This window comes from Mustela putorius, unplaced genomic scaffold (assembly GCF_011764305.1).
Source record: "Mustela putorius furo isolate JIRA1106 unplaced genomic scaffold, ASM1176430v1.1 tig00000831_pilon_pilon_pilon, whole genome shotgun sequence".
NCBI lineage: Eukaryota > Metazoa > Chordata > Mammalia > Carnivora > Mustelidae > Mustela > Mustela putorius.
In genome coordinates, this window is record NW_025421490.1 from 899,844 (window position 1) to 926,148 (window position 26,305).

The window sequence follows — 26,305 nt, forward strand, 5'->3', positions numbered from 1 at the left end:
GGTACCACTCGACTCTTAGACAATACAATGTTAGTCCATCTCTTAGGAATTTTTCTGTGTTGGGAGTTAGAACCTTTACATGAGGTCCTTGTATGGACAGGTGGCTTTTGTTGTTATCACTAGAGCACTGAGAAGTGCAGCAGGATTATTTGGAGGTGCCAAGGACCTTTAAAGGAGTCTAGGTGGGTGTGGGTGATTCAAGGAGTCATGCTGACTCTAACAGGAGTAGGGTTTTGTGCCTGAGAATAGAGCAGGTATGATGGAACTTTCCAGAAGGAGAGGGAAAGGATGGTGTGAAGTAAGCTTCTGTCCCTGTTCTAAGAGAAAGACAGTGGTCAAGAAGCCAAGAGGAGAGGTCCTATCCCTAGGGCAAAGGAACAAGCTCAAGGGGAAGGATGTTTTTCCCTTAAGACAGCATAGGTAACAATAAGTATAAAGTTCCCCCCAATCCCTATACTATATTCCAGGGGCAGATCCTTGACAGGTTTAGGGTTTTGTTCCCCCCTTTTGGGAGAATAGCTTTTAAATAACCATATTATACAGTAATTATATTTTACTTTGGTATTTATTTACTAAAAAATCTTCTTTTGCTTTAAAAAAAAATAAGTAATTTCCTCACCTAATGCAGGGCTTGAACTCACAAAGCGGAGATCAAGTCACATATTCCTCTGACCGAGCCAGCCATGCGCCCCTTACTTTGTTTTATAATTACAAACTCAAGATCAGACCTAGTTTTCACCAGGGTCCTAACAATTCCATTGGCCCAACTCTGTACGGTTACTTTCATTCTCTCCCTGATAAGTTTCATTTCCTTCCCTGAAACTTCAAGAACTTCCTGTGGGGCAGGAAGAGAATGGGGGAAGGTCCTTATCATTCCCAGACCTTTGAGTTCAGGGAGCATAGGTCTGTATCTTTCCCATCAGCCTTAGGCGACAGGAGTTCACCCACAACAGTTGGAGGCTGCAGACAGCCACAAGAAAGTGAAGCTGATTCCTGCCTCTGCGGTTAGCAACCTAGTCTGAGGCTAAAAAGCGTAAGGCACATAATGTAACTAACATGTGACCAGAAAAAACTAGCTATGGTTTACTGAGCAAGTAGAGGACATAAATTTGGGTTTACTCCTGTTTCAGCACACTTTAGTTATTTTTTTCTTAAGTTTTTATTTTAATACCAGGTAGTTAATATACAGTGTTATATGAGTTTCAGGAGCCCCATAGATTGAGCCAACAATTCAGGGTATATAAATTTTGCGCAAACACACACGCTCACAATTTAATTCTCCTAAAAGGCTGGGACATGACAAAGCTAAAGCTTTTTTCTTCCCTTCTATTTAACCTATAAAAAACCTCTAAGGTTTGAAGAAATAAAGTGACTCCCCAAGGTCACCCTTAAGGAGAAAGCGGTGGATCAGGTTTTGAATCCAGGCAGAGAGGGGTCTTGGACTTAGCTTTATTTAAGATCACACTGAGTTTTAAAGACTGGTGGCTCAGTGGGTTAAAGCCTCTGCCTTTGGCTCAGATCATGATCTCAGGGTCCTGGGATCAAGTCTCCAATCCGCTCTCTGCTCAGCAGGGAGCCTGCTTCCCTTCCTCTCTCTCTGCCTGCCCCTCTGCCTACTTGTGATCTCTGTCAAATAAATAAATAAAATTTTTTTTAAAAAGACTAACCTTTTTTTTTTTTTTTTAAGTCATTTCCTTAATGTTACCCTCGTTTGCCTGATCTGCAGAGTGGCTTCCTCTTCAGTGGGTTGGTCTGAGTGACTGAGAAGGTTTAGAGCAAGCATTTAAGCTATCTGTAACCTATAGTTAAGGCTCCTCAGAGTCAGGTCACCAAGTGAATTAAAAATAAAGTGACTTGGGGAGATGGAGAGGAGAAGTGAGTTGGGGGGAAATTGGAAGGGGAGAGGAACCATGAGAAACCGGACTCAGAAACAAACTGAGGGTTTTGGAGGGGTGGGGGTGGGAGGTTGGGGGGAGCCTGGTGGTGGGTATTATGGAGGGCACGGATTGCATGGAGCACTGGGTGTGGTGCATAAACAACGAATTCTGGGATACTGAAAAGAAATAAAAAATAAATATAAAAAAAAAATAAACTGACGGGACAGGTAACCTGCAGAGCAGACTCGGGTCCCTCAACCTCCAGGATCCGCGTTGCCTATACACTTCCCTGCTTTTATTCTAACAAACACACCCTTGAAATCCAAAAGGCGGATACAGAAATTGTGTCGTCCCCACCGCTGCCAAACAGACTGACCTGCCCACCCCCTTTCCCGGGGGTTCATTCTTCGGCCTGCCCCAGGTCTGACTCAGCACTAGACCCGCACACTGGGTTTGAAATTAGAAAAAGAAACGAAACCTCCCAGGGGGCGGCCTTTTCCCTCGGGTCATACGCCACGTCTCCTCCCTGGTGGGGTGGTGGTGGGGGGGAACCTCGGTGTCCCCCACCACGGTGCGCATTCCCCCTTCCTCCGCGACCGCCGCCACGTCTCCTCCCTGGTGGGGTGGTGTGTGGGGGGGAACCTCGGTGTCCCCCACCACGGTGCGTATTCCCCCTTCCTCCGCGACCGCCGCCAATTCGGCCACCACAACGAGCCAAGGCTTGTAAGCGGGAGTGAGGGGGGAGGTTTGTTAAAAATGTCAACGCTGGCAGACATCAGAGCCACCGGGCTGTGCCTACCCCGCCGGACCCCCCAGACCCCTCTCCCCTCCCCACCACCGCCCCAGCGCTGGGAGCTGGAGCCGGGAAAGGCGGGCGGAGCGCCGCGGCAGGACCCCCCTGGCCCCCAGCGCAGCGTGGCGCGCCCCACCCGCTCCGGAGCAGCCACCCGCAAGGCTGCCCCGCCCCCCCGCAGGCTGCCCCGCCCCCCGCACGCCGAGCCCCGCCTCCCTCCCCGCCCCCGTGCACGCCCCGCCCCGCGCCTCCCACGCCCGGGCCCCGCCCCCCCGCCCGCCGGGCGCCCGCGCCGCAGGAAGGAGCTGCCAGCCCCAGCCGCGCGGGCCTCAGCGTGCAGATCCGCACCATGCCCCGCATAGATGCAGACCTCAAGCTGGACTTCAAGGATGTCCTGCTGCGACCCAAGCGGAGCAGCCTCAGGAGCCGCGCCGAGGTGGGGTCCTCCGAAAGCCGCAGTGGGGTGGGATTTGCTTTCCGGGTGGCTCGCGAGAGGCCGGTGGAAGGAGACGGGCTGGGCTAACCTTGCCGGCTTTTCCGTGTGTCTGTGTTGTGGGATGAGATGCGGACCCTCGCCCTCCCTCCCGGGCCCTCCCCGCCTGCTGAGAAAGGGGGAAGCCTGCTGGTTCTCAGCCAGGACTTGAGGGACCCTGCTCCTGCTGCGGTGTAAAATTATAAATGCGTCCGGTCGGGCGGGCAGGAGGGGAAGTCCACAGTGGACCAAACCACAGAGGAAGAAAGATCAAGTGGCCAACTGATTTGGGGGTGGTGGTGGTTGGGGGGTGCATAGAGGAAGGAATTGACCCAGCGGAGCCCAGGGGTAGAGGGAGAAGACGAACGACTGGACAGCTTTGTGATTTTGGCACTGGCTCTCGGTGCGGAGAACTGCCCCTCGCTGCTCTGCTGTCAGGTCCAGCGAGGGAATTTTTTTTTTTTTTTCCTGATGTCCAAATAAACAAGCTCCTGGGCTGCAAAAGTTCAGGGTTTACTTCCCACGTTTCGGTGACCTTGGCCAGGAGTGAGGCTGGGGACTCGTTCCTGGTGGCACCCCGCTTACTGGACAGCTGCAGTCCAGCCCAGTTCTCCTATCAGCTGTTCTGGTATCAGGTCCAGCGAGGGAGTTTTTTTTTTTTAAATGTCTGAAAAAACGGGCTTCAGGGTGGCAAAAGTTCAGGGTTTACTTTCCACTTTTCAGTGACCTTGTTGGGAGTGAGGCTGGGGACTCGTTCCTGGTGGCACCCCGCTTACTGGACAGCTGCAGTCCTGCCCAGTTCTAGGGAAGCGGAAAGCTCTGGGGTATGGGCGTGGGAGGCAAACGGACACCCTGGATAGTTCGGCTGGTTCTGTGTTGTGGAGATCAAAGCCTGAGGAACAGGTGGATCCTGGGCTGGCAGTAGCCCCCCTGGGAGAGGGCGAGTGGTAGCCCTGCTGGGGATGAGGAAGGTGAAAGTCTGAAGGATAAACTAGTTGCTCAGAAAAGCAGAGTCCCCCCCCCGGGGCAAGAGGGTGTGCTGGTGACCATGGCTTTGCCTGGTCTTTCAAGGGCTGGAGAAGGAGGTGAGAAAATGACTCCATCTGGAGGCTGGGCCACGGGAGTAAACAAGAGGAAGCAGAGCCAGCACAGCCTTCCAAACGCTCTGCTCCACAAGATCATAAATACATTCCCTTGCAAGGAACTCAGCTGCCCGCCTGTGCCCAGGCCTGACTGCAGTGCCTGGCGTTGCCAGCCGAGGGCTGGTTTGGTTTGAGGAAGCGTCTTCTTCTAGCCAGTGACCAGAACAAGTCACCATCTCAAGCAGGAGGGGTGGCGGCTGGACCCAGAGAGGGTGAGACAGGACAGGTCGGCCAGAGGTCAGGAATGGTTAACCCTCATCCGTTCCTTCATCACATCCTTAAAGGCCCTAGGACCCTTGAAAAAAACAATAAAAGTTTGGGTGGCAGGTAGGCCAGAACAAGACCAGAACAAGACAAGACGTGGGGATTCTGGGCAGACGAGTAATAATGTGGCGGGGGCCTCACTATTCTTTCAGTATTTGTTCAAAATTCACTTAGGAGAGAGAAACTTAATTTTAAGAAAAATGATGTGCTTAAAACAATGATAAATCATATGTATTTTCTGAGCTGGGAAGCATCTCAAGAAGGTAAAACATTTAGAATTTATGTAATAGAGTGAATTTTTCTTTTCCAGAGGTTACTATGATGTCATGCATCATTTCCTTTCATACTTTGGGCTGATTGAAACCATTCATGTCCCAACTTCCAGTGGCACCTTCCGTCTCCATGTACACATTACATTGAGAACTCTGTGCCCTTGAGAAATGTTTTCATATTTCCATTTTTATGGGCACTTGCCAGCTCCGTGCCTGGAAAACAGAGTTAACTGGAATCACCTTTCCAGTTGGTTCCTCTAACCGTGTAGGTGCCTGGTTGGTTGCTTCCCATAGTCTACCTGCTTCGGTGATGTCGGAGGGATCTAGCTAGCCCTGGATCTGAGTAGGCTTCTAATCAGTGTTTGCCCTGTTTGTTGTGGATACCTGAAATTTCTCAGAGGGCGATGATCAAAACTTTTCATTGTGCAATCAGATAAAAGTCTAGAACTCTTGTCCCCCGACAGAGGTAATATCTGCATGCAAAAATGGTAAGGCAGCCTTTGAGCTGAACCAGAGAGCTGAGCAGCGTGGAGTTGGGAGAGAGAAAACATAGCCCGCCAGAACAGACCTGGCTGGGAAGGGGGTTTTGAGTCTTGACAAGATTTATCACTGCAGCAGTTTTGCTGAGAGCTAGGTTTGCTCATGGATCATCAGGCAGTGAGCAGGAAATGGAGAGAAAGGCAGAATGGTTTCCCACTTAGACATTCTAGGACTCCTGGAGGGACATTTCTGCAGGCGTCTTATAAAATGGATTTGAGGTCAGCACCTGGGTACCAGTGGAGGTGGCTCAGATGGCCTTATTGTGATCGTACCAGGTAGGAGGTTCTCTCTCAACTGTCCATACAAGCCCCTGGCACGTAAGAATAAAGTCCTGCAGGGCTGCACGGGGGCATTTGGGTCAGCCTTTCAAAAGAAGTCTCATGTTTGTTGATGAAGCAAGAATTTTGTCTTTATCTGACACACTGGAGAGATTGAGTCATTCCTTAACTCCCTGCTCTGTTCTTCAAAACCAATTCCTGACTCTGGTGTCCCACTGGAGCCCTGAACCCAAGGTAAGATTTAAAACAAGAAACAAAAACTTACTAACACAGCCATTACTTTAGGAAATCTGACAATGAAGAAATTTGCAGCAGAAAATTGACCACTTGTCCTAAGACAGAGAAGACTCGACACAATGTTAAAACTCATTAGTGATTTTTTTTTTTCTTTCTTTCTTTCTTTTTTTTTTTTTTTTTTTTAAATACCAGGGAGAGGCGGATCCAGGGAATTGGAATCGTGGCTGGGGGTCCACAGCAGGCTGGCCCACAGGGGATCAGAGCATGGCAGGAGAGAATGTAGGGCTGGGAGCATGCCGACCTGGGTTTTAGTCCAACCTCTGTGCTATTTTAGTGTCTTGGCTCTGTGTTAGTTTCAGGGGGCCTTGTGTAACAAAGCAGTTGGGCTTATGCAGTAGAAATTTATTGTCTCAAAGTGCAGGAGGCTAGGAGCCGCAGATCGAAGTATCCACAGGCTGGGTCTTTCTGATCCGAGCAGGAGAGAATCTGTTACATTTCTCTCTCTTCCCTTCTGATTGTTTACCTGCTCTCTTGAGTGTTCCTTGCCTATTACAGAGGCATCATTGCTATCTCTGCCTTGATCTTTACACCCTTTACTCCCTTTCTATGTGTCTGTGTCCACATTTTCCTACCTTGTGAACACCAGTCATAGGGGGATGGACCCTACCCTCCTGACCCCCTCGTCTTACCTTGATCATCAGCAAAGACCCTATTACAATTCAGAGATAACCCTGGTTTGGCATTTCGGCATCTTTTTTCGAAGACACATTGCAAACCGTAACTGCCTCTATAAATTTTACTCTGTAGAATTAGAGGGTGTGGGGTCAGATTGTTCTAGGGAAGCTCTCGCTCCAGAATATACATATTGTCTCCAACATAAAGGCTCTCCCTAGGTTTGGAGCAGCATGAGTGTGTGTATTTTGGAAAGCATCCTACAATGATTCTGATGTGCACACAGATGTGCTGGGCTAGCTGCTGGAGTCTTTCCCACCTGTGGAACCTGGGGCTCTCAGATCATGCACAGCTGCATGAACTTCTCCAGATCCTGCCAGCTGGTGGTGAAGCCTGCAGGGGGCAGAACGTTCAGAAGGCTGGGCAGGAGCCCACACCAGCATTGCCCTGAAAGTACAATATCATTCTTACCCCTTGGTCAGACATTAACTTCTTCCCCACTTTTCAGCCTCGAGGACTATAAAGCTGGGAGGGAGTCTCCTGTAGACTTACCTTTTACAGGTGAGACAGATCATCATTTATTTCAGAGCATTACTTAGATCCGTACCACCTACCGATCTAGGCAAAAGAGGCTCCTACCCCACACGACCCTCCTGGTCTCCTGTACCCTTCTCCTCACTGAATGGGACTGGAGGACCAGGCTTATTCTCTAGGTCATTTCCAGGTACTTGGGATCCTGGATTTCCCTTGCTCAGATGACTTCAAGCTAGTTCCAAGGCTGGCAAGGGCTCCAGGTGGGTTTTCCCAAGGACCTGAGATGCTGTTGCTGTGCTCACCTCCGACCTCAGTGAGTGGCCCAGTGGCAGCTGTGTGTGGGCGTGGGGAGCTTGGTTTGCAGAACTGGAGTGTCCTTATGTGCATGTCAGCATTTGTGTGGACTGGAGTCCAGGCGCTGGTTCCCCATTATACTGTGTCCTGGTACTTTCCAGTTGATTAATGAAATTTGTGTTTGTCAGGTGGGAGGGTAGAACATGGTGTAAAAGGCTTGTGCTTCGGGGAGAGCATAAAGGGCGGCAAAACCATGCTTTTTTGAGGTGGAGGAGGGGTAGTTTATGACTTTATGTTCCCTTGCAAATCAGGCTGAGTGGAGTGGGAACTTGAAGGTGCTATATTTGGTGCATCGACCAGCTGTGGCAGATTAAATGCCAAGTTTTGTTCCTGGGAGGCTGGAATATTTAAAATACCTCTCTCGGTGAACAAGTGGTGTATTCGGGGGGGACGTGGGGGGGGGAGGGATGTGTGTGTCTTTTTGCCTGTGCGGATGAGGGAAGATAACTAAGATTTTTTAAAATTTTATTTTAATTTTTAATTTTAATTTTTATTTAATTAAACTTTTAATTTAATAGGTTAATTAAAAAAAATTTTAACTCCAGCATAGAGAACATACAGTGTAATATTAATTTCAGGTGTACAATAGAGTGATTCGTGATTCCGTATGTCAATGGTGCCCAACACAGCAAGTGCCTTTCTTATTCCCCATCACCTGTCCCCCCCGCCCCCGACTTTCTCCCTCTGGGAACGCTGAATGTGTTCCCTAGAATTCAGAATCTGTTTCTTGGTTTGTCTCTTTTTCTCTCTCTTTTTCCTTTGTGCATGTGTTGTATTTCTTAAATTCCATATATGAGTGAAATTATATGGTGTTTGTCTTTCTCTGATTAATGTCACTTGGCATGATATTCTCTAGTTCCATCCATGTTATTGCAAATGGCAAGGGTTCGTTCTTTTATATGGCCAAGTAATATTCCATTTTATATATATACATACACACACATATACACACACATACACAGACACACACACACACACACATACACCCACGTCTTCTCTATCCATTCATTGGTTGGTGGACACGTCGGCTGTTTCCATAATTTGTCTATTGGAACTAATTCTGCTAGAAACATACAGGTGCATGTATCCCTTTGAATTAGTGTTTTTGTATTTTGGGGGGTAAATACCCCATAATGCAACTGCTGGGTCCTAGGGCAATTCTATTTTTGAGTTTCTCTGGAACCTCCCTACTGTTTTCCACAGTGGCTATAACAGTTTGCCTTCTCATCAACAGGGCAGGAGGGTTCCTTTTTCTCCACATCCTTGCTAACATCTGTTGTTTCTCACCTTTCCGATTTTAGCCATTCTGACTGGTGTGAGGTGATACCTCCTTGTCGTTTTGCTTTGCTTTTCCCTTATAATGAGCGATGTTGAGCGTCTTTTCACGTGTCTGTTGGCCATCTCTGTGTCTTCTTTGGAGAAATGTCTGCTCAGGTGCTCTGCCCATTTTTAATAGGATTATTCCTTTTTGGGGTGTTGAGTTGTTATAAGTTCTTTATATATTTTGGATCCTAACCCTTTATCGGATATGTCATTTGCAAATATTATTTCCCATTCCATAGGCTGCGTTTTTGTTTTGCTGATTGTTTTCCTGTGCTGTGCAGAAGCTTTTTAAAAAGATTTTATTTATTAGGGAGAGAGAGACAGAGCACAAGCAGGGAGAGGGGCAGAGGAAGAGGGATAAGAAGACTCCTTGTTGAGCAGGGAGTTCGACATGGGGCTCGATCCTAGGACTCTGGGATCATGACCTGAGCTGAAGGCAGCCGCTTAACCCACTGAGCCACCCAGGTGCCCCAAAGCTTTTTATTTTTATGTAATCTCAATAGTTTATTCTTCCTTGGGGAAGATCCTTTTAGTTCTCATTCTTAGAATTAGGGGTTGTGTGGAATCTACCACATAAAGACTAGAAAGAGGGGCAGGAGCCCACTGTGAAGGCTGACCTTTTTCCTTGAAGAGCTCTCTATTGGTTTGGGGTGCCAGGAAAAACCCATTGTGAGCTCAGCTGGATGCAGAATGTAGCAGCCCTCCCCAAGCATCTTGGGAGAAGTATGAGTCATTTGAGACCTAGGATTATTCTGATTATTTTAAGCCCTCAATGCCAGAATGTTAGAGTGCCCTTAACAGCACAGAAAGTTGCAACTAATAGACTCCTTCAGTTAGCTTTCCGAATGTAAATCGAGCTTGCTTCACTGAAGTAGAGCCAAGAATCCTAATGAAGGAAGCAGGGGAGGGGAGGAGCTGCCCCACCTGCTAGGGCGGTGACTGCATTTCATTTGCCATCATCTTGGCTTTTAAGGCTGCAGCAGAAAAACCTATGACGTCATTCACCCAGGAAGCCTTCTGGACGCAGAGTTGCATAGAGAGCAATGGAGGTGTGTGGAAAGGCTAAAGGGCCCGAGGTGTCCCTTGGTGGTTTTTGACACGTGATGGCAAAGTGAAAGTTGTCTCAAATGAAAAGGGATGGGGGAAGGGGAGGTCAACCCTGGTCGGAAATGATTATTGCTGATGGACTCCTGAAGCCGCTATTAATGTGGAGTCGGAGTTATTTCAGAAACTGAAGATGCGCGCCTGTGTGTCTCCCGCCGGTTCTCCTTTGGGGAAGCGCCCACTTCCAGGATGGCCTCGTGCCTGTCCAGGTCCAGCCAAGGGGACGGACAGTGCTGATCATGTAAAACAGGGAATTTAATGCAAGCTATCTGAGCTCCGCTGACAGGCTCTATGAGATAGGCGCCAGAGGTTGGCAAGAGTGGAAAACTACTTCCCAACGGGAGGAGGTGATGCTCCCGGAGCCCAAGTCCTGGGATCACTTTGCAAAAGCTAGAACCAAGACCATGCAGGCAGAGGCTGAAGAGTTCCGGGAGACATGCCCTGACTACCTACAGCCGCCCCGTCCCCACCTTGTCCCACACTGTTCTTCTGTGTCCTGCCCAGTTTCTTCATTGGCTGAACCCAGCCAGAAACCAACCTGGACAGTGGAGTCTTGGGGTGGGGTGGGGGAAGAGTGGCCTTCCTATGGTAAAAGGGGGGCCAGAAAAGGGTGGAGAATGGATCCATGAGCCTACAAGTCTTGGATCTGCTTGGGTTGAAGAAGGAGTTCTGACGCCTGGCCCTCGCCCGCAGCTTTGGCTGAGCTCGCCATCTTGACTTGGCTCTTGCCCTGGGTTCCTGAGCGCCCCAGCTTAGTCACAAATGCCTTGAAGTTGGAGTTAGAGGAAAATGGGAGGGCCTTCCCCCAAATATTTGCATGTCAAAGGAGCAAGCGTTGATATGTGCGGACCTGTGGTTGTAAGTACTTCCTCTCCTTCACAGGTTAAGGGATTAATGGTTTGCTGCTCATCACTGTGGGGTGAATCGGGAGTGTCTGGTTCTAAGAATGAAAGGGAAAACCATGCTTGGCAGGGAAGAATGGAGGGAGTTTTTCCAGAAGGGGAATGGTCCCTCTGGTGCTTGAAAGTAGGGAAGATAGCATGGATTTGGGTGTTTTGGGTCAGGATGGATCAGGCTGGGGACAGAGGGTGGCAGTGGGTGAGGAGGGGGAGGGGCTACTGAAGGAGACAAACTTCCGGTTCCGAGGTTTGTCTTTAGGGAACACTGTCTGGAGCCTTGTACTGGTGCTTGAGGATCCTGACGAGGCCGGTTCAGCTTTGTCCCTGAATGACAACCTGTCACTTGGTCTCCTGACGAACTCTCCTATTTTTGGAACACGGAGCTCAGCCCCGAAGAGACCAAGGGACCAAGGGCCACGCACTTCCTTTTTGTTCTTCCCTTGCTCCAGACTCTTCACAAACCACTTACTTTCCCTTTTTGCCAACAGGTGGATCTTGAGCGTACCTTCACGTTTCGAAATTCGAAGCAGACCTACTCAGGGATTCCCATCATTGTGGCCAATATGGACACCGTGGGGACATTCGAGATGGCAGTGGTGATGTCCCAGGTAAGATGGTAGGCTTTGTTCCCTCTGCTGCTGACCCTGGCCACGTTGTCAGGGGCCTATCCTAGACGTGTTCAGACAAGGAAGAAGAGAGAAAATTGAGATATTTTGGGTCCTTCATTGCCCATACTAGTTAGTTCTGGATGCTGAGGGGCACTTCTTATCTTCCATTTGCAGTCAGAAGATGGCTGGAGTGTGGACTTCAGAGTCAATGAGATGCTCCGGATCTTCATCCCTTTCTTGCTTGAAAATGTTCATGATCATTTGAGAAACTAGAGATCTTATAAAGTTAGACTGCTGTCATGTTATAGAAGAACGACCTTGTCTTTGAAATTAAGGCAGAACTGCTTTGTGGGCAGTCTGTGCAGTAACTCTTACTACAAAACATTTATTGAGAACTTAAGTGCCAAATAGTAGATAGAAGATATGTAATGTTGTCACAGCCTCCCCGGGTGGGTTCCTTTTACAGAACGGAGGCAGAGATGGAGAGAGAGGAGAGGTACCTTGGCTCAGGACATTTAGTCCAGTAGAGACAGAGCCAAGATTCAAACTCAGACTGATTTGGGGAATAATTCCCAACTCACACTGATAGCTAACAGTCGAAGCTCAAGGTCCTTCTGGCCACTTACCAGTCTCATGTCCTTTAAAGGGAGTAGTTGGTGTCCTGGCATTGGGAAAAATAAAGGAAAAGCCATTTGTGGGCAGGACCTTTGTCCCATAAGGCTGGGTCTGAGGTCCAACACATCTTATTCATCCTCGATATGAAATGTTTGCTTCTGATCTGCACAGTGGGTATGTGTCTTCTTGCATCGATAATGCCTGCCAAGTGGAAAGAGAAATCCAATTAGTTGAAAGAGCTTCTCGCTGTGGGACCCCAGGAGGTGCTAGGATTCATTATTAGCCAGTGATTAGAAGGAAGATTTTCAAACCTATGATGAATTTGAAAAATGGAGTAGGGGGTGGTCTGTCTGATTCCGTGATCAGCTGTACTCTCTGTCAGCCCACAGCCCCCACTGAGCTTGGGCCCGGAGGCTAATAAATTAATTGGTTAAGAAATCTGTATTTTTTTTTTTCTCCTTGTCTTTCCCTTGCTCTGTTCTGTGATCAGCCATTGCTACCAATGAATTATGTATTAGTGTGAAAGTGGGTGGAATCAGGGAGCAAATAAATTGTCCAGATTAATTCCCATCTCGAGTTAGGAGTCCATTAAAAAGTGTAAAATTTGCTACGTCCCACCCATTTTCACAGGAAGGACTCCCTGGGTTTGAGACCATGGACATTGTAAACACAGTAAAACAGTGTACCCTGAAGCCATGTGCATGTGCACTGTGAATTTTCTGCCTCTAGGAGCCACTGATTGAATGCGAATTCATAAAGGCACGGGATTTTAGAATGGAAAAGTGTAGATGGGGAAACGGACCCAGAGAAGTTAGGAGAAGGGAAGGAGCCTGAGCTCTGTAGTCAGATTTGAGTTTGATTCTGGCCTTTGCCCCTTTTGGGCCAAGCTGTCTCTAAATTGCTTACGCTCTATTTCTGTCTGCACAGCTAGTGTGACTGTAGGAAGTTGCTCAAAGTCAATGAGATGGTATATGAAGTGTTGGCACAAAGCGTGTCAGTGTTGGATTGGGTCGGTAGTCATAGGTGTGGGATTACGATTTGTCGCATTCCCTCCCTCAAGAATACCAACCGCCTGTTGGGTTTAGCTTTTAGCAAGCCATGTTTAGACTGTGAACACAAAGGCAAGCTTTCAGGTATGAGTAGAGATTCTCTTGGGTTGGCCCAACAGCAGTTGGGCCTCGACACTCTTTGGGGCAGGGTACCTGCTGCCTGCCACTCTGGGCAGTGGGGCTGGGACCAGGCCCTGGGAACCCTTCATTTTCCCTCCCGGACCTCCCGGCAGAGCCTCCTGAGGCCTGGATCAGGGTTGTCTGATCAGATGAGAACGGAGAACATGGTTCTGTGTTTTTACTGGTGACTCCTTTGTCTGTTCTTGGCTCTCAGCATATTTAAAGTAAATGAAGCATGAACTGGGTTCCTATACCCATTCTTTTGTGTTGCTGGGTCCCCCCTTGCCCATGCGGGGTGGAGAGCGGGCTGGCCTGACTTCCTGTCCTAACAGGAAGTCTGTTTTGTTCCCTAGCACTCCATGTTCACAGCAATTCACAAGCACTACACCTTGGACGACTGGAAGCTCTTTGCGGCTCATCACCCAGAGTGTCTGCAGGTAGGACTGTACCTGGTTCTAAGTTACGTTTCTTCGTGGGGGGGGGGGGCGGGGAGGGGAGAAACACTTCAGGGTGGTTGCAAAGGTTTGAATTGGCAGTGAACAGACCTGCAGAGTCACCAGAGAGAGACCTGTGGAAAGCCTGTCGTGGGCCCTGCCCTTGCTCTTCGTCATTGCTGGGAAAACCTGTTCTGGATCCAATTTTTTTTTTTTTTAAGATTTTATTTATTTATTTGACAGACAGAGATCACAAGTAGGCAGAGAGGAAGGCAGAGAGAGAGAGATAGGAGGAAGCAGGCTCTCTGCTGAGCAGAGAGCCTGATGTGGGGCTCGATCCCAGGACCCTGGGATCATGACCTGAGCCGAAGGCAGAGGCTTTAACCCACTGAGCCACCCAGGCGCCCCTGGATCCAATTTTTAAAATAATTAGGATATCTTGAATAGGAATATCTGTTTGTTTTTTTTTTTCCCCTCTTGAAAAATTTTGTGTTCCATCCTGAGAGCCTGTGGAAGACCCATGTTTCCTGCAAGGGGTGCCTCGAGTCCGAACAGTCCTCTGACGGGAGGAAAAACATCAAATTATAATGAGTTGTTTTGGAGTTGAGTAAACACCATGCCCATTAGGAAGGCTGTAATCAGAAAGGTCCTAATGAGCGCTGGCATGGGTGTGAAGAAACTGGGGCCCTTCCGCATGGCTGGGGGGAATGTAAAATAGCACAGCTGTTTTGGCACTTACTTTGGCTCTTACTCAGAACGTCAGATAGCAGAGTTGCGACTGGACCCAGCAGTTCCATTTCTGGGTGTAGACCTCGCACACACAGAAGTAGGTGTCCACACAGAGACTTGCCCGCAAACATTTGTAGCGGTGTTATTCATCAGAGGGGAGAGATAGAAACCATCCATCTGAGTGTCTGTGAGCCGGTGCACGAATGAACAAAATCTGGTCTGTCCACAAAACAGACTATTATTCAACTGTAAAAAGACATGAAGTCCCGATCCGTGCTACAACACGGATGGCGAACCTTGAAAACATTCTGCTGAGTGAAAAAGCCACACACGAAAATATGTTTCTGTTTAGGTGAAATGGCAAAAATAGGCCAACCTACAGAGACGAAGCAGAGGAGAGGTTGCCTAAGGCAGGGGGGTGGGAGTTTGAAGGTGAGGGTCCAAGCATGTGGGGGTGACAAGTGTTTTTAAAATGGTGATGGCAGTTACACGACGTTACACGACAAAAAACTATCACGTTGTGTGCTCTAAATGGGTGAATCGTGTGGTACGTAATTATATCTCAGTAAAGCGGTTATTAAAAAAAAAAAAAAGGCAGTTCGAATATAACAGAAACTCTTATTATTGTGGCGCACACCTGACTTGCCCCCTGGTACATTTGAGTCGTTCTGAGCCGGTGACAGCAGAGAAGTTTCTGTGGGTTGGAGATGCCCTCCTCTGTGATCACATCGTTTGTGATTGGAAAATGACTTCACTTTATACCACTTGGGAGGTTATGCTGGCTTCTGTTTCTCCTTGGCTGCGCTCTGTGTGGATTTTGATTGGAGAGAAGGTGGTTTTGGAGCTACAGTAATTCTGGCTCAATATCAAGTTCATTTTTTCCATGTCGTCTCAGAATGAGTATTAATTGCTTCACCGTCTTTCCTTCCTGGAGGAAGTTTGGCGAGTGATGATTTGGGGGTGGGGGGTGCAACGGGTCATACCTCTGACTCCTGCACAAGAGTTTCTGGCAGTGTGTTGTTAATTAGAACCCGGTCCTTCACTACGAAGCATGATCATTTGACTTGGTACTGTGCCCCTGACCCAATTAAAGGCTAATTTAAAAAGGGGAGAAATGAAAAAGGAAAAAAGGGGGGGGGGAATGTCCAAAACTTGGTAACATTGAGAGAAATGAACCAGTCTTAAGTTCCACTTGCCAAACCTGAACAGAAATGAGAGCGAAACGGGAAGGGTGGCAAAACTCTACTGGGAGGGATGGGTTGGGCCAGCACTGGGCAGACTGGCAGCCAGAGGAGTGAAAACTGATCTGAACACAGAAAACTGGGATAAACTTGTATCAAGTTACTAGGCTGTTTCCATTCTGTATCAGTGTTGTGGATACATTGTTGAGATTTTGGAGGAATCACAAAGGTTACTCAAATATGCCCCCTCTCCCTGTAGGTGGCTCCTGGCTCAGAGAAGTGTCATAAAATCAAAATATTCTTTTTTTTTTTTTTTTAAAGATTTTGTTCATTTATTTGACAGAGATTACAAGTAGGCAGAGAGGCAGGCGGTGGCGGGGCAGGCTCCCTGCTAAGCAGAGAGAGCCCGATGCGGGGCTCGATCCCAGGACTCTGGGATCATGACCTGAGCCGAAGGCAGAGGCTTTAACCCACTGAGCCACCCAGGTGCCCCTAAAATACCAATATTCTTATAAAAGGTGAGGTGATGGCCCTGGGCACAAAACCATGATCTAGTTGCACTCAGGCATCAGTGACTAAAAGCAAATCTTATCTCAAAGAGGAGATTTTCCCAGGAGCAGAGGGGTGGGTTGGAGACCACCGGTGCCATGGAGGTTGGGGAGGAGTGTGTCACTGAAGAGGGTGTGGTGGCTTCGGATGTTAACAAAGGTACCATTGGGAAAAAGCATCTTAGGCCCACCCATTCCTGTACTTTTTGGCCATTTTGCCTTTTTTGTAGGAACCCTGAATCTTGCGGTTTTGTGAGTAGGTTACGATTTGCATATTGTGATCGTATTGTATGGAGAGTCCAGATGAAAGCAGGAGGTTTTATCAGAGGAGTTTGGGCATCTTCTCCGCCTTCTGTTCCCGCTGCCAGCTGCCCAGGGTGACAGCCATGGCGTTGGTGGGAGGATGTCTGTGCTGACTGGCCGCCCCTCGTTCTTCCCGCCTCTCCTCTTCTCCAGGAAGAGCAGAATTCGCATCAGCAGCTCGATGGTTCAGGGTTCCACACGGTGGGAGGAAATGAGGGAAAATCCAAGGACTAAGTTTCCTATAATTAAAACTCTGTTTCCTGGAAGATTCTGTGGCCAAGGACGAGTCTCCTTTCCCTTCCGTGCGGTGTGTTTCTTGAGCAGATCCACCGTGTGTGTCTTTGGTCTGGGGCACCCTCAAAGACCCACAGCATCTCCCCAGGATAGAGAATGGACGGAGGGAGGGTCTCACTTTTGAATGCCCCTGATTCCTCACGTCTTGTGCCTTTTTGCTTTATTTTGGGACAGCACGTCGCCGTGAGTTCGGGCAGCGGGAAGAGTGATCTGGAAAAGATGAGCGACATCTTAGAAGCGGTGCCACAGGTCAAGTTCATATGCCTGGATGTGGCCAACGGGTATTCAGAACATTTTGTGGAGTTCGTGAAACTGGTGCGTGCCAGATTTCCAGAACATACCATCATGGTAGGTATGGCGGAACACTGTCTAGATGGGGAAAGCAAAGAGAGGGGGTTGTTCAGCGTGTTGAGGGAGCTGTGTTGGTGCCTTCTTACTGGGACGAGTTGAGATCATTACAAAAAGAAAAGGCAGCGTCAGTGGAGGGTCTGCATCCTGGCTCTCCAAAAAAATCTAAAATCCAAATCAGCATCATAAGGATGCGGGCTTTTGATCTCTGCTACGTGTCATCAGATGTTTCTTACCATGGGATGCCTTTGTTGTTGTTGTTTTTTAAAGATTTTATTTATTTGTCAGAGAGAGAGACAGAGCACAAGCAGGGGGAGAAGTAGGCTCACCGCTGAGCAGGGAGCCTGATGTGGGACTTGGTCCCAGGACTGGATCCCAGGATCCAGGACCAGGGATTTCAGTGCGGGACTCGATCCCAGGACATTGGGATCATGACCTGAGCCGAAGGCAGATGCTTAATGACTGAGCCACCCAGGTCTGTGTTGTGCCTTACCAAGAGCTCATATTTAAAAAATGAAAGTAGTGTAACTGGGTTTGAGTTTAACCCGTTTGGGCCATCTGTACCCCTCTCCTAACTGGCCAGCAGAACAGTCTCCTGTAACAGTTAAAATCTCCCAGGTGAACAGGAGCCAAAGTAGTCCGCTATTATCTGCAGATCGGCTGGAGTATTGTTTAGTCTCTGACCTTTGTTCTTGACTTTTGTGTATTTTCCTAATTATGAACATCTTCACTGGTCAGAACGTTCATTGGCTATTGCCGGGAAAGGCGGGTTTGTAGAAAAAGGGATTAGAAGCTCTTGGGTTAAACTGGGTCTTTTGGAAAGTTTACATCATGATGATGTGCGTCTCTCCTGGTCTTAACTAACGTGACATTGATAGATTGGCCACTAGATAATTGACCTGCATCTCCATTTTTGTAAATTTGGAATTTTATTTCTCCCCGCGTTTCATCGTCGTAAGGAAGTTGGGACACAGGAACTGTTTCTGTTAGTGGAGTTAAATCTTCGGTTAAGAGTTCATGAGGATTTTTAAGAGCAGTATTTCTGTGCTTTCCACTCAGATGAGAAGAAAGGATCGAGAGTTGTCCCAAGGGCAGCAGCTGTATGGTGTGGGAAGTTGGATGGGAGACCAAAAAATTAATTTTATCCTCCATAATAGTACTGTAGTGTCATTTTTTTTTAAAAGATTCTATTTGTCTGAGAAAGAGAGCACGGGCAGGGGGAGGTGCAGAGAGAGAAACAGACTCCCCACTGAGTAGGGAGCCCGATGCGGGGCTCAATCCCAGGACCCTGAGATCATGACCTGAGCCGAAGGCAGATGCTTAACCCGCTGAGCCATCCAGGTGCCCCTTGTCATTGGTTTGTTTTGATCTCTGTAAGGAGCAGAAACTGTTGTCCCACATTTATCCAGGATGAGGAATCTTGGGTCTGATGTCTTCTTAGACTTTCTGGATGGTTCACAAGGTCATACCAATACCGACCAGCTAAGAGAGGACTTGAAGCCAGGTCATCTCTATCTGGTACCTGGTGTCCTGAGCCCCTTCTGTCCCCAGCCACCTCTGGTAATGTTTTCTCGTACAGGAGGGAACAGAAAGCGTGACTCCCAGGAGAGCAGAAGCCCCCAGCCCCTCAGCTGGGACCTTGTCTCTCTAAACAGTGTTTGCTATTCAGTGTAAATTCTGTGCAACAGTGGATGGCACTAGAAAAAGCATGATGCACAGATATTGGCCAGGAGTGGAGGCCTTTGTTTATTCCTCGTGGAGGGAAGGAGATCAAGCAGGCCCAGGGTTGCTGTTGATGGTCCTTTTATCTGAGGTGAGACGGGCCTAGATCTTTCTAGATGTTTCTAGTGCACCTCTGGTGGGTTAATTGCCCTGGGGATGGAAGTGACTGATAAAGTTGGAAGTTGTGCTTTACCTCCTCTGGCATTTTTGGGGTGTAAGAGAGAGTTCTGAAGGGTTAGGAATCAGAAATGACATGGTTTGGGTGAGGCCACTCAGTGGTGCCGCTTTCTTTTTCTCTGGTAATTCTTGCATTACGTTGTGAAATAGGACATGTGTGCAGATGAGTGCTTGGAACATTCATGTTTAATAAATGGTCCTAAGATAAACGGTCTTTCTAGGACACCTACACTCAGAAGCCCCTCCTCCCATCCAAGATGAAAGCCCCACCTTGAGTCTAGCCATCATTTTCTTCCTTGTGTGTCTCTGGTTTCACCACTGCTCATGCTTTCTAGTTTTCTTTTTCTTTTTTTAATAAAGATTTTATCTATGTATTTTTTTTTGGGGGGGGGAGTGACCATTAGAGAGAGATCCAGTGGGAGGAGAGGCAGGAGGGAGATGGAGAAGCAGACTCCCCGCTGAGCAGGGAGCCTGATGCGGGACTCGATCCCAGGACTCTGAGAGCTTGACCTGAGCCCACACCCAAGAGCTGGATGCCCAATCGACTACCCCAGGAACGAATCATTAATACCGCTGCCCACCTGCCCCACCTGCGCCTTCCCCTTGCGCTACGTGGCGGCTGGTTGCGACACCGTTTGAATCGCTAACTTGGTGCCCCTAAGGTTGGTGTGGCCCCAGGAGCCTAGTCACGCTGGGGAAGTCACACAACCTTCTGAGTGTCATTTTCCTCACCTGTGGAAGGGTAGTCGAGGATCATGGTGGCTGGAGAATTACAGGGAGTGGGGGATCAGATGGCGTGATGTGTTGTGTACCGTGCGGTATTCAGAAAATGTTTGCCGGCTAGTAGTACCGTTGAGGACAGGTGCCCTGAGCGCTGAGTCACAGAGGAGAGGAAGAATGGAAGGAAGTGGGATATGGTGGGGAGGGGTTATTCATTTTTGTTTCAAGAAGATGGAGAAAACCCGTACCACTTCTCTCAAAAAGGGTAGGTGATAGCGGAAATCAGCGAGAGCCCTGGAACTTTGTCTCACTTGCTCCCGACCATTGGCTGTGAGTTTTATCTTGAAGCTGGGCTTGCCAAGGGCTGAGGGGAGCCCCCCGCTGTGGAACCCCGGGAGCCCGTGGGTGCGTCACCCCTTAGGGATGCAGACCAGGGGACGGGGTGGTGCAGGTGCAGAGGTAGGCCGGTAGCTCAAGAGAAGGAGCATTGTCCCAGAGCTTTGTACCGAGTTTGGGGGTTGCCATGGGGATGAGGCCGGGAGGGAGGGGTTGGCGCAGCGTTCCCACGGCCCTCTGGGCAGCTACCACCCGCAAGTGCCTCTTCAGTGTCTGCTGGTTGGCTCTGGGATGTGTTTTCATTGTTCCTGTTGGTTTCCCCAGTGATGAACGTTGGACTTGGCGAGATAGACGCATTATTCCTGAGGCGTTCTTTGCTTGCACTGACCCCTGAGATCTGGGCTTCGTTTGGAAACCTCCACTACTCTTAACACCCTTAGTTTTGGAAGTCTAATTTCCCTTATGACTTTTGGATGCATTACCAGTGTTCTGGAACCAAAAGGTATACAGTACAGTCATCATGATGGCTCTGGTGCCGTGAACAGGAGGGGTGCTCAGAAATGCTCTCAGTTGAGGCTGGTGGTTCTGGGGGTCTGTTTTAGGCTCCCTGCGGGAGCGAGGGCTTGTTACTTCCCCTTCCTGTACATCCTGGGTTCGTGTGCACACCCCATTTCCTGGAAGCCTTTGGCCTACTTTGCCACATGGAAAGAGGAGAAAAGCAGGGATTTTTAGAAAACGTTGACAGACGAGGGTCCCATAGAAGGTGCTGGCTGCTCCGACAGTGTAGTAAGCCCCAGGGCCATTTGCTTGGTGGCTTCCAGAGAGGAAGGAGACAGATGTGTTCCAGGTGCTGTAGAATAAGGCCCTATTGGGGTGGGTGGGATACTTCTGATGATGTCTAGTCTTTGAGCATGGATAACAGCACCTGCTTTTACTGACGTGAAACTCTGTTTTAGCTCGAGGAACTTTCTGAGGCTCACATAGCCACTAAGAGGTGGGCCTGGGGTTCAGAGCTGGTTGCCTGCCCCCATGGCCCGTGATCTTCTATTACACCACTCCGCAGCCAGCTGCTGGGACACGGGTGTCCCTGTGTAGTGTCTGACAAGCAACTTTGCGCTGGTGGCTCTTCCTCACTTGGTCGTGAAGAGGTAGGTCTGTGACACCCCGTCTTTTGAGGGCAGACTAAAGGCCCAGCTCCACGCCGCTGGGGTAGGCCACCTTGGCCACGGTTGACTGATCCCCAGGTAGCCGTGGGCACGGCCTCAGCATTTCTGCACATGGCCAGTGACTCAGTCTCCTGCTGGCGTTCCTTCTCCAGCACTCATGATCAGACAAGTTTCAGAGCCACAGGGGGACACAACCTGCTCCAGCCCTCTTCCCAGGGAGGCAGACAGACGCTCTTTAGAATTTCCTGCAGGCTGTCCGCTGTGGGCGGCCTCCCTTGTGGATTGTGGAACGTGCCTCACTGAGGGGCAGGAGGTGGTTACGGCAGACCGCGCCCCTGAGTTGCCTGGGTTTCCTGGCTTTACCCTCTTCCTGGCACTGGTGTGAGCTGGAACTGGGCTAGAAGCCGTGAAGGGCCTCATATCCAGGTGGTATGTGGGTCTCTGAGAGTCCTGTAGTAAACTGAGTTTAATGTGCCATAAAAGATGGTTATCGCCTTGATAGCTACTTGATAGCTACTTCCTGCTTCCTGCTTCTGTGTTTGGCATCGGGACAGTTCTGTGTGCTTAGGAGAAGGTACTATCATTAGCACGCCACCACTTTTTTTTTTTTTTTTTTTTTTTAGGATTTTATTTATTTATTTGACCGAGAGAGAGAATACAAGCAGGGGGAGCAGCAGAGGGAGAGGGAGAACCAGGCTCTCCGCTGAGCAGGGAGCCTGATGCAGGGCTCGATCCCAGGACCCTGAGATCATGACCTGAGTCAAAGGCAGAGGCTTAACCCACTGAGCCACCCAGGCATCCTCAGTGTGTCACCACCTGATATCAGGAGTTGGCACACTGTGGCTCCCAGGCCAGATCTGTCCTGCTGCTGTCTGCCGGCCCTTGTCTCCCATCATCCTAGAGAAAGGATTTTTCTTGGCACAGGAAAAGTGGGTAGAGAAGTTACTGATGTATAGGTCCTGAATTTCAGTTTGGGATGAAGAAACGTGGGGACGGATGGTGGTGATGGCTTCATGACCTTGCCACTTAAAAAAAATCACTAAAAACAATGCATTTTATGTCATGGATATTTGACCACAATTAAGTTTAAAAAAAAGAAATGAGCAAAACAAACAAACAAACAATATACAGAAAGCATTCTTAAGTAGAGGGACTAACATTTTATTGAGCACCAAACTGAGAGCTGGGCTTTGTACTAGGAACTGAATAGAACTTTCTATGTAAACCCTATCTTGACCACACCAAGTGGGCGTGGTTCATCCTACATTCTAGCAGGAGAAATGGAGCCTCCTAGATCTTCCTTCATTGCCTGGATGTAGGGTCTGCCTGTGGACCCCGGGGGCTTTCTGAACCTACCTTGTCTTAGATGTCTGGGTCTAAAGGGAAGCTGGCAACATCGGGGCCAAACGGTCTTGGTTTTGGTTTTGGCCCAGGGGAACCTCTTTAAACCTGTTGCTTTATTTATTTATTTATTTATTTATTTTGCTTTTTTTCTTTTCTTCTTGTTTTTTTTTTGTTTTTGGTGTTTTTTGTTTTGTTTTGGTTGGTTGGTTTTTTTGCTTTTGCTTTTCACTGGGCCCCCATGCCTCTCCTTGACCTTGAACAGAGGGAGACTGTCTCTCGCAGCAGAGCTTGGGAGTGCGGGCCCTGGAGGGGGCTCGGCCTCCCCCGAAAGAGGGTTGCCCCGCGGACATTCCTCCTGCCTGTCTTGGTACCCCCTGATCTCTGGGAGGGTCCAGAGTTTGCAGTTGGTCGCGAACGCCTGGGAAACGAGCCTGTGCTGCATTTGTGGCCACGTTCCGGCCGTGCTATCTGCACCAGCCAGGAGCTGCATTGGGCCCAGATAGGCTGGATCCTGCTTATCACCCAGGCCAGCCGCATGTGCCGGCATCCCTCCTACATCCCCGCTGAATCACCCCTGAATCGAATCACCCCATGCGCTGTTTCCTGGGTGGGGCCTGAGGCCAAGCCGGGGGCCCCATCACGTCCTGTCGTCCTTCTCACGTCTGATTTTGCCTTTCCCTTTCTCCCTTAGTGTTTGCCTTTCTTGGTATCCACTTTGATGAGATGGCTTTTTACTCCTGCATGGGGCAGGTCAGCCTTCCTGCCTCTGTCTTCCGCATCCTTGTTGAGTTGTCCTCGTGCCGGAGGTGCTTCCTGCTCACTCTGGGTTTTTCCGCCCGGCTGCTTCTCTGCAGTGACCAATCACCTTCCAGCCACTGGTTAAGGAGCTCCACCGGTGGCCGAGGGAGAATGGGGACACCCATGCAAGCCTCCAGCCTACCAGGAAGGGTCACCGTCCTCATGCTTTAAACTTACTTTGAGGGCGCCCGGGTGGCTCATTTGGTTAAGCGTCTGCCTTCAGCTCAGGTCATGATCCCAGAGTCCTGGGATCAAGCCCCGCATCTGGCTTCTTGTTCAGTGGGGAGTCTGCGTCTCCCTCTGCATCTGCATCTTCCCTGCTTATGCTCCCTCTCTCTCAAATAAATACAGACGATCTTTAAAAAAAATAAACTGACTTTGAGTCTGTGTGGTTGGACCTGGGTGCATCCGTCATGAACTGGCTTGAATTTATTTGGTGTAAAGAAGGCCCTTTAGAAAATCAAATGATTTGTTGGCAGCACCAGATCGGTGGTAGAAAATATCCACACTGAAAGTGAAACTATGGAGTGAGCTGAGAGTAACTTCTTCTGAGTTATGTTTGTGTGTATTTTCATTTTTTAATTGTTTTTATTTTTAAAATTTAAAAAAAAGTTTTCTTTTTTAGTAAGACCAGTGGTGAGGCAGACTTGAGAGCTTGGAGTCTTGTTTCTCGAGTTCCTATTAACTCCTTGGCTACAAAGTTGATGTTGGTCCTTGTGCTGAAATAAAACAAAACTCAAAACCCCAAACCACCAGACTTTGTCATAAAATTAATGCAATTCCTGGGGCGCCTGGGTGCCTCAGTCGATTAAGTGTCTGACTCTTGGTTTCTGCTCAGGCTGTGATCTCAGGGTCCTGGGATCAAGCCCTGCGTCGGAGTCTGTGTTCAGCTTGAAGTCTGTTTTGGATTCTTTCTCTCCCTCTGCTCTTCCCGGTTGTGATCTCTCTCTCTCTTTCTTTCTTTTCTTTTTTAAGATTTTATTGATTTATTTGACAGACAGAGATCACAAGTAGGCAGAGAGGCCGGCAGAGAGAGGAGGAAGCAGGCTTCCCACGGAGCAGAGAGCCCGATGCGGGACTCGATCCCAGGACCCTGAGATCATGACCTGAGCCGAAGGCAGCGGCTTAATCCACTGAGCCACCCAGGCGCCCCGCATTCTCGTGTTTAAATCGTTGGCCTCAGCTGTGAGTGTTCCCTCCAGAGAGGATCCTGGAAGTACACTCTCTAGATCAAAGGATATTTGTATTCTTGCATTTGCTCTGTGTGGACAAATTGCTTCCCAGGGAAACCTGTGCTAAAGGAGACCTTGCACCAGCGGAGAAAGACAGTGTCTGTTTCCTCTTTGGTATTTAGTCGTGATTGTCCTTGATAATTTGAGTGACGAGTACTACCTCACTAGTATCTGACTTTGAATGTGATGATTAGAGGGGCACCTGGTTAAGCATCTGCCTTCGGCTCAGGTCATGATCTCGGGGTCCTGGGATCGAGTCCCAGGGCAGGCTCCCTGCTCAGAGGGGAGTCCACTTCTCCCTCTCCTCCTTCCTCTGATGTTCTCTCGGGCTCGCTCTCTCTCTGTCAAATAAATAAATAAAATCTTTAAAAAAAAATAAATACAGTGATTGGCGATGGTGAATGCTTTCCCTGTGTGCATTGGCCACTTTTATTTATTTATTTTTAGTTTGTTCATGTCCTTTGGCAGTCACTTTGTGAGGCATTAGCATTTCTTTTGCAGATTTGGGGGAGCTTTAATCATGTTAGGAACGCACGGTCATAATCGCAGGGATTTTTCTGTGCCACATGACTTGCCGCTTCGTTTTGTTGATTATATGAGTGTGCATGTGTGTGTGTGTATGTGTGTATATCTATAGATCTTTTTTCCATTTTTATGGTTATGAGAGTCACGTCTTCGAGGTGTTCTAAATATGGAAGGGCACAACTTTTAACTCTTGCATCCATCTGAAGCTGGTTTTGGGGACCAGTATGAATGAGAATCTATGATCTTACTTCCAGAAGCTCCCTTTCCCCAGCACCGTCCGTTGAAACCTTGTTCTGCTGCTTACTGATGTGTAATGTGCCCCTCATTATATACAATATTCTCAATGTCCCGGTCCTTTTTCTGGACTGTCTAGCATTTTCAGTGGTCAGATGGCTGTTGGATTAAAGCAGCTCTGAGCCTTCCTCTTCCGTCTTTCTAAGATACTTTTATACTGAGTTAAAAATATACCAAGTTTGTGTAGGTTAAAAAAGAAAAATACCCCCCCACCCCACTCCGCCAACCCAGGAATGAATTCAGTGAAAAGAAAAAGACACTGGCACTTCAACGCAAAAAAAAAAAAAAATCATGGTAGCATGAGTAGGCATGCATTTCCCAAAATAAGACTCTGTGCTGTCGTGAATGTTCAGTTAGGCATCTCGCCAAGGAGCCTATGGACCAGCCAAAGAATCTGCAGGGCAGTGAGTTATAATAGAGAGGGCTGTTTTCATGCTCACCTGCCCTTGCAGGGAAAGAACTTGTAGAGTCTCCAAACCAGATGCATCCTTAAGGTTTTAAGCTTCTGCCATGTCCTGGCTTCCTGGTTTCTTCTTAGGGCCACAGCCTTGAGTTCTGAAATTGGAGTGGGATGCAGTGGTGTTGGTCCATAAAAGCTCACCTGCCCTTTCTTGTCCGGGTGGAAACCACCAACCCTTGCGGGGGGGACACACAGGCATTCCCCATTGGTGAGATGATCGCCAGGTTTCGTATTCCAGAGGTCCTGGAGTTCCATAAATGTTCGTCAAGGATGGTGTCGTCTCTGAAACACATTATGCCCCACAGTAAAGGTGATAATCATCTGAGAGAGTGTTTCGTTGCTTTTTTAAAAAAATATATTTGGGTTCTCTGTAGGATTTTACTTTGTCCACCACAGACATGTTCAAACGCTCTGCCCTAGATGGCTGCCAGTCTCTTGTAGTTCTAAAAATTACACACTTGGCATACCTTCTCCTGCCATCAGCTCAGCCCACTGTGGTCTCAGGTGTCGGATTCTGTGTTCCTGTTCATTAGAGGAGGAC

The 26,305-nt window shown here is 48.6% G+C and overlaps 1 protein-coding gene across 1 annotated transcript in view; it reads left to right on the forward strand.

Moving 5' to 3' along the window:
• The first annotated feature begins 2,932 nt into the window (after window positions 1-2,932).
• The window catches only part of GMPR (guanosine monophosphate reductase), a 41,163-nt gene continuing 17,790 nt past the window's right edge, over window positions 2,933-26,305 (forward strand). Inside the window, exons 1-4 of the mRNA XM_004761281.3 lie at window positions 2,933-3,106; window positions 11,250-11,369; window positions 13,507-13,590; window positions 16,817-16,990. Coding sequence (XP_004761338.1) covers window positions 3,020-3,106; window positions 11,250-11,369; window positions 13,507-13,590; window positions 16,817-16,990 — 465 coding nt within the window. The 5' untranslated portion in view covers window positions 2,933-3,019. The remainder of the gene's footprint in view (window positions 3,107-11,249; window positions 11,370-13,506; window positions 13,591-16,816; window positions 16,991-26,305) is intronic.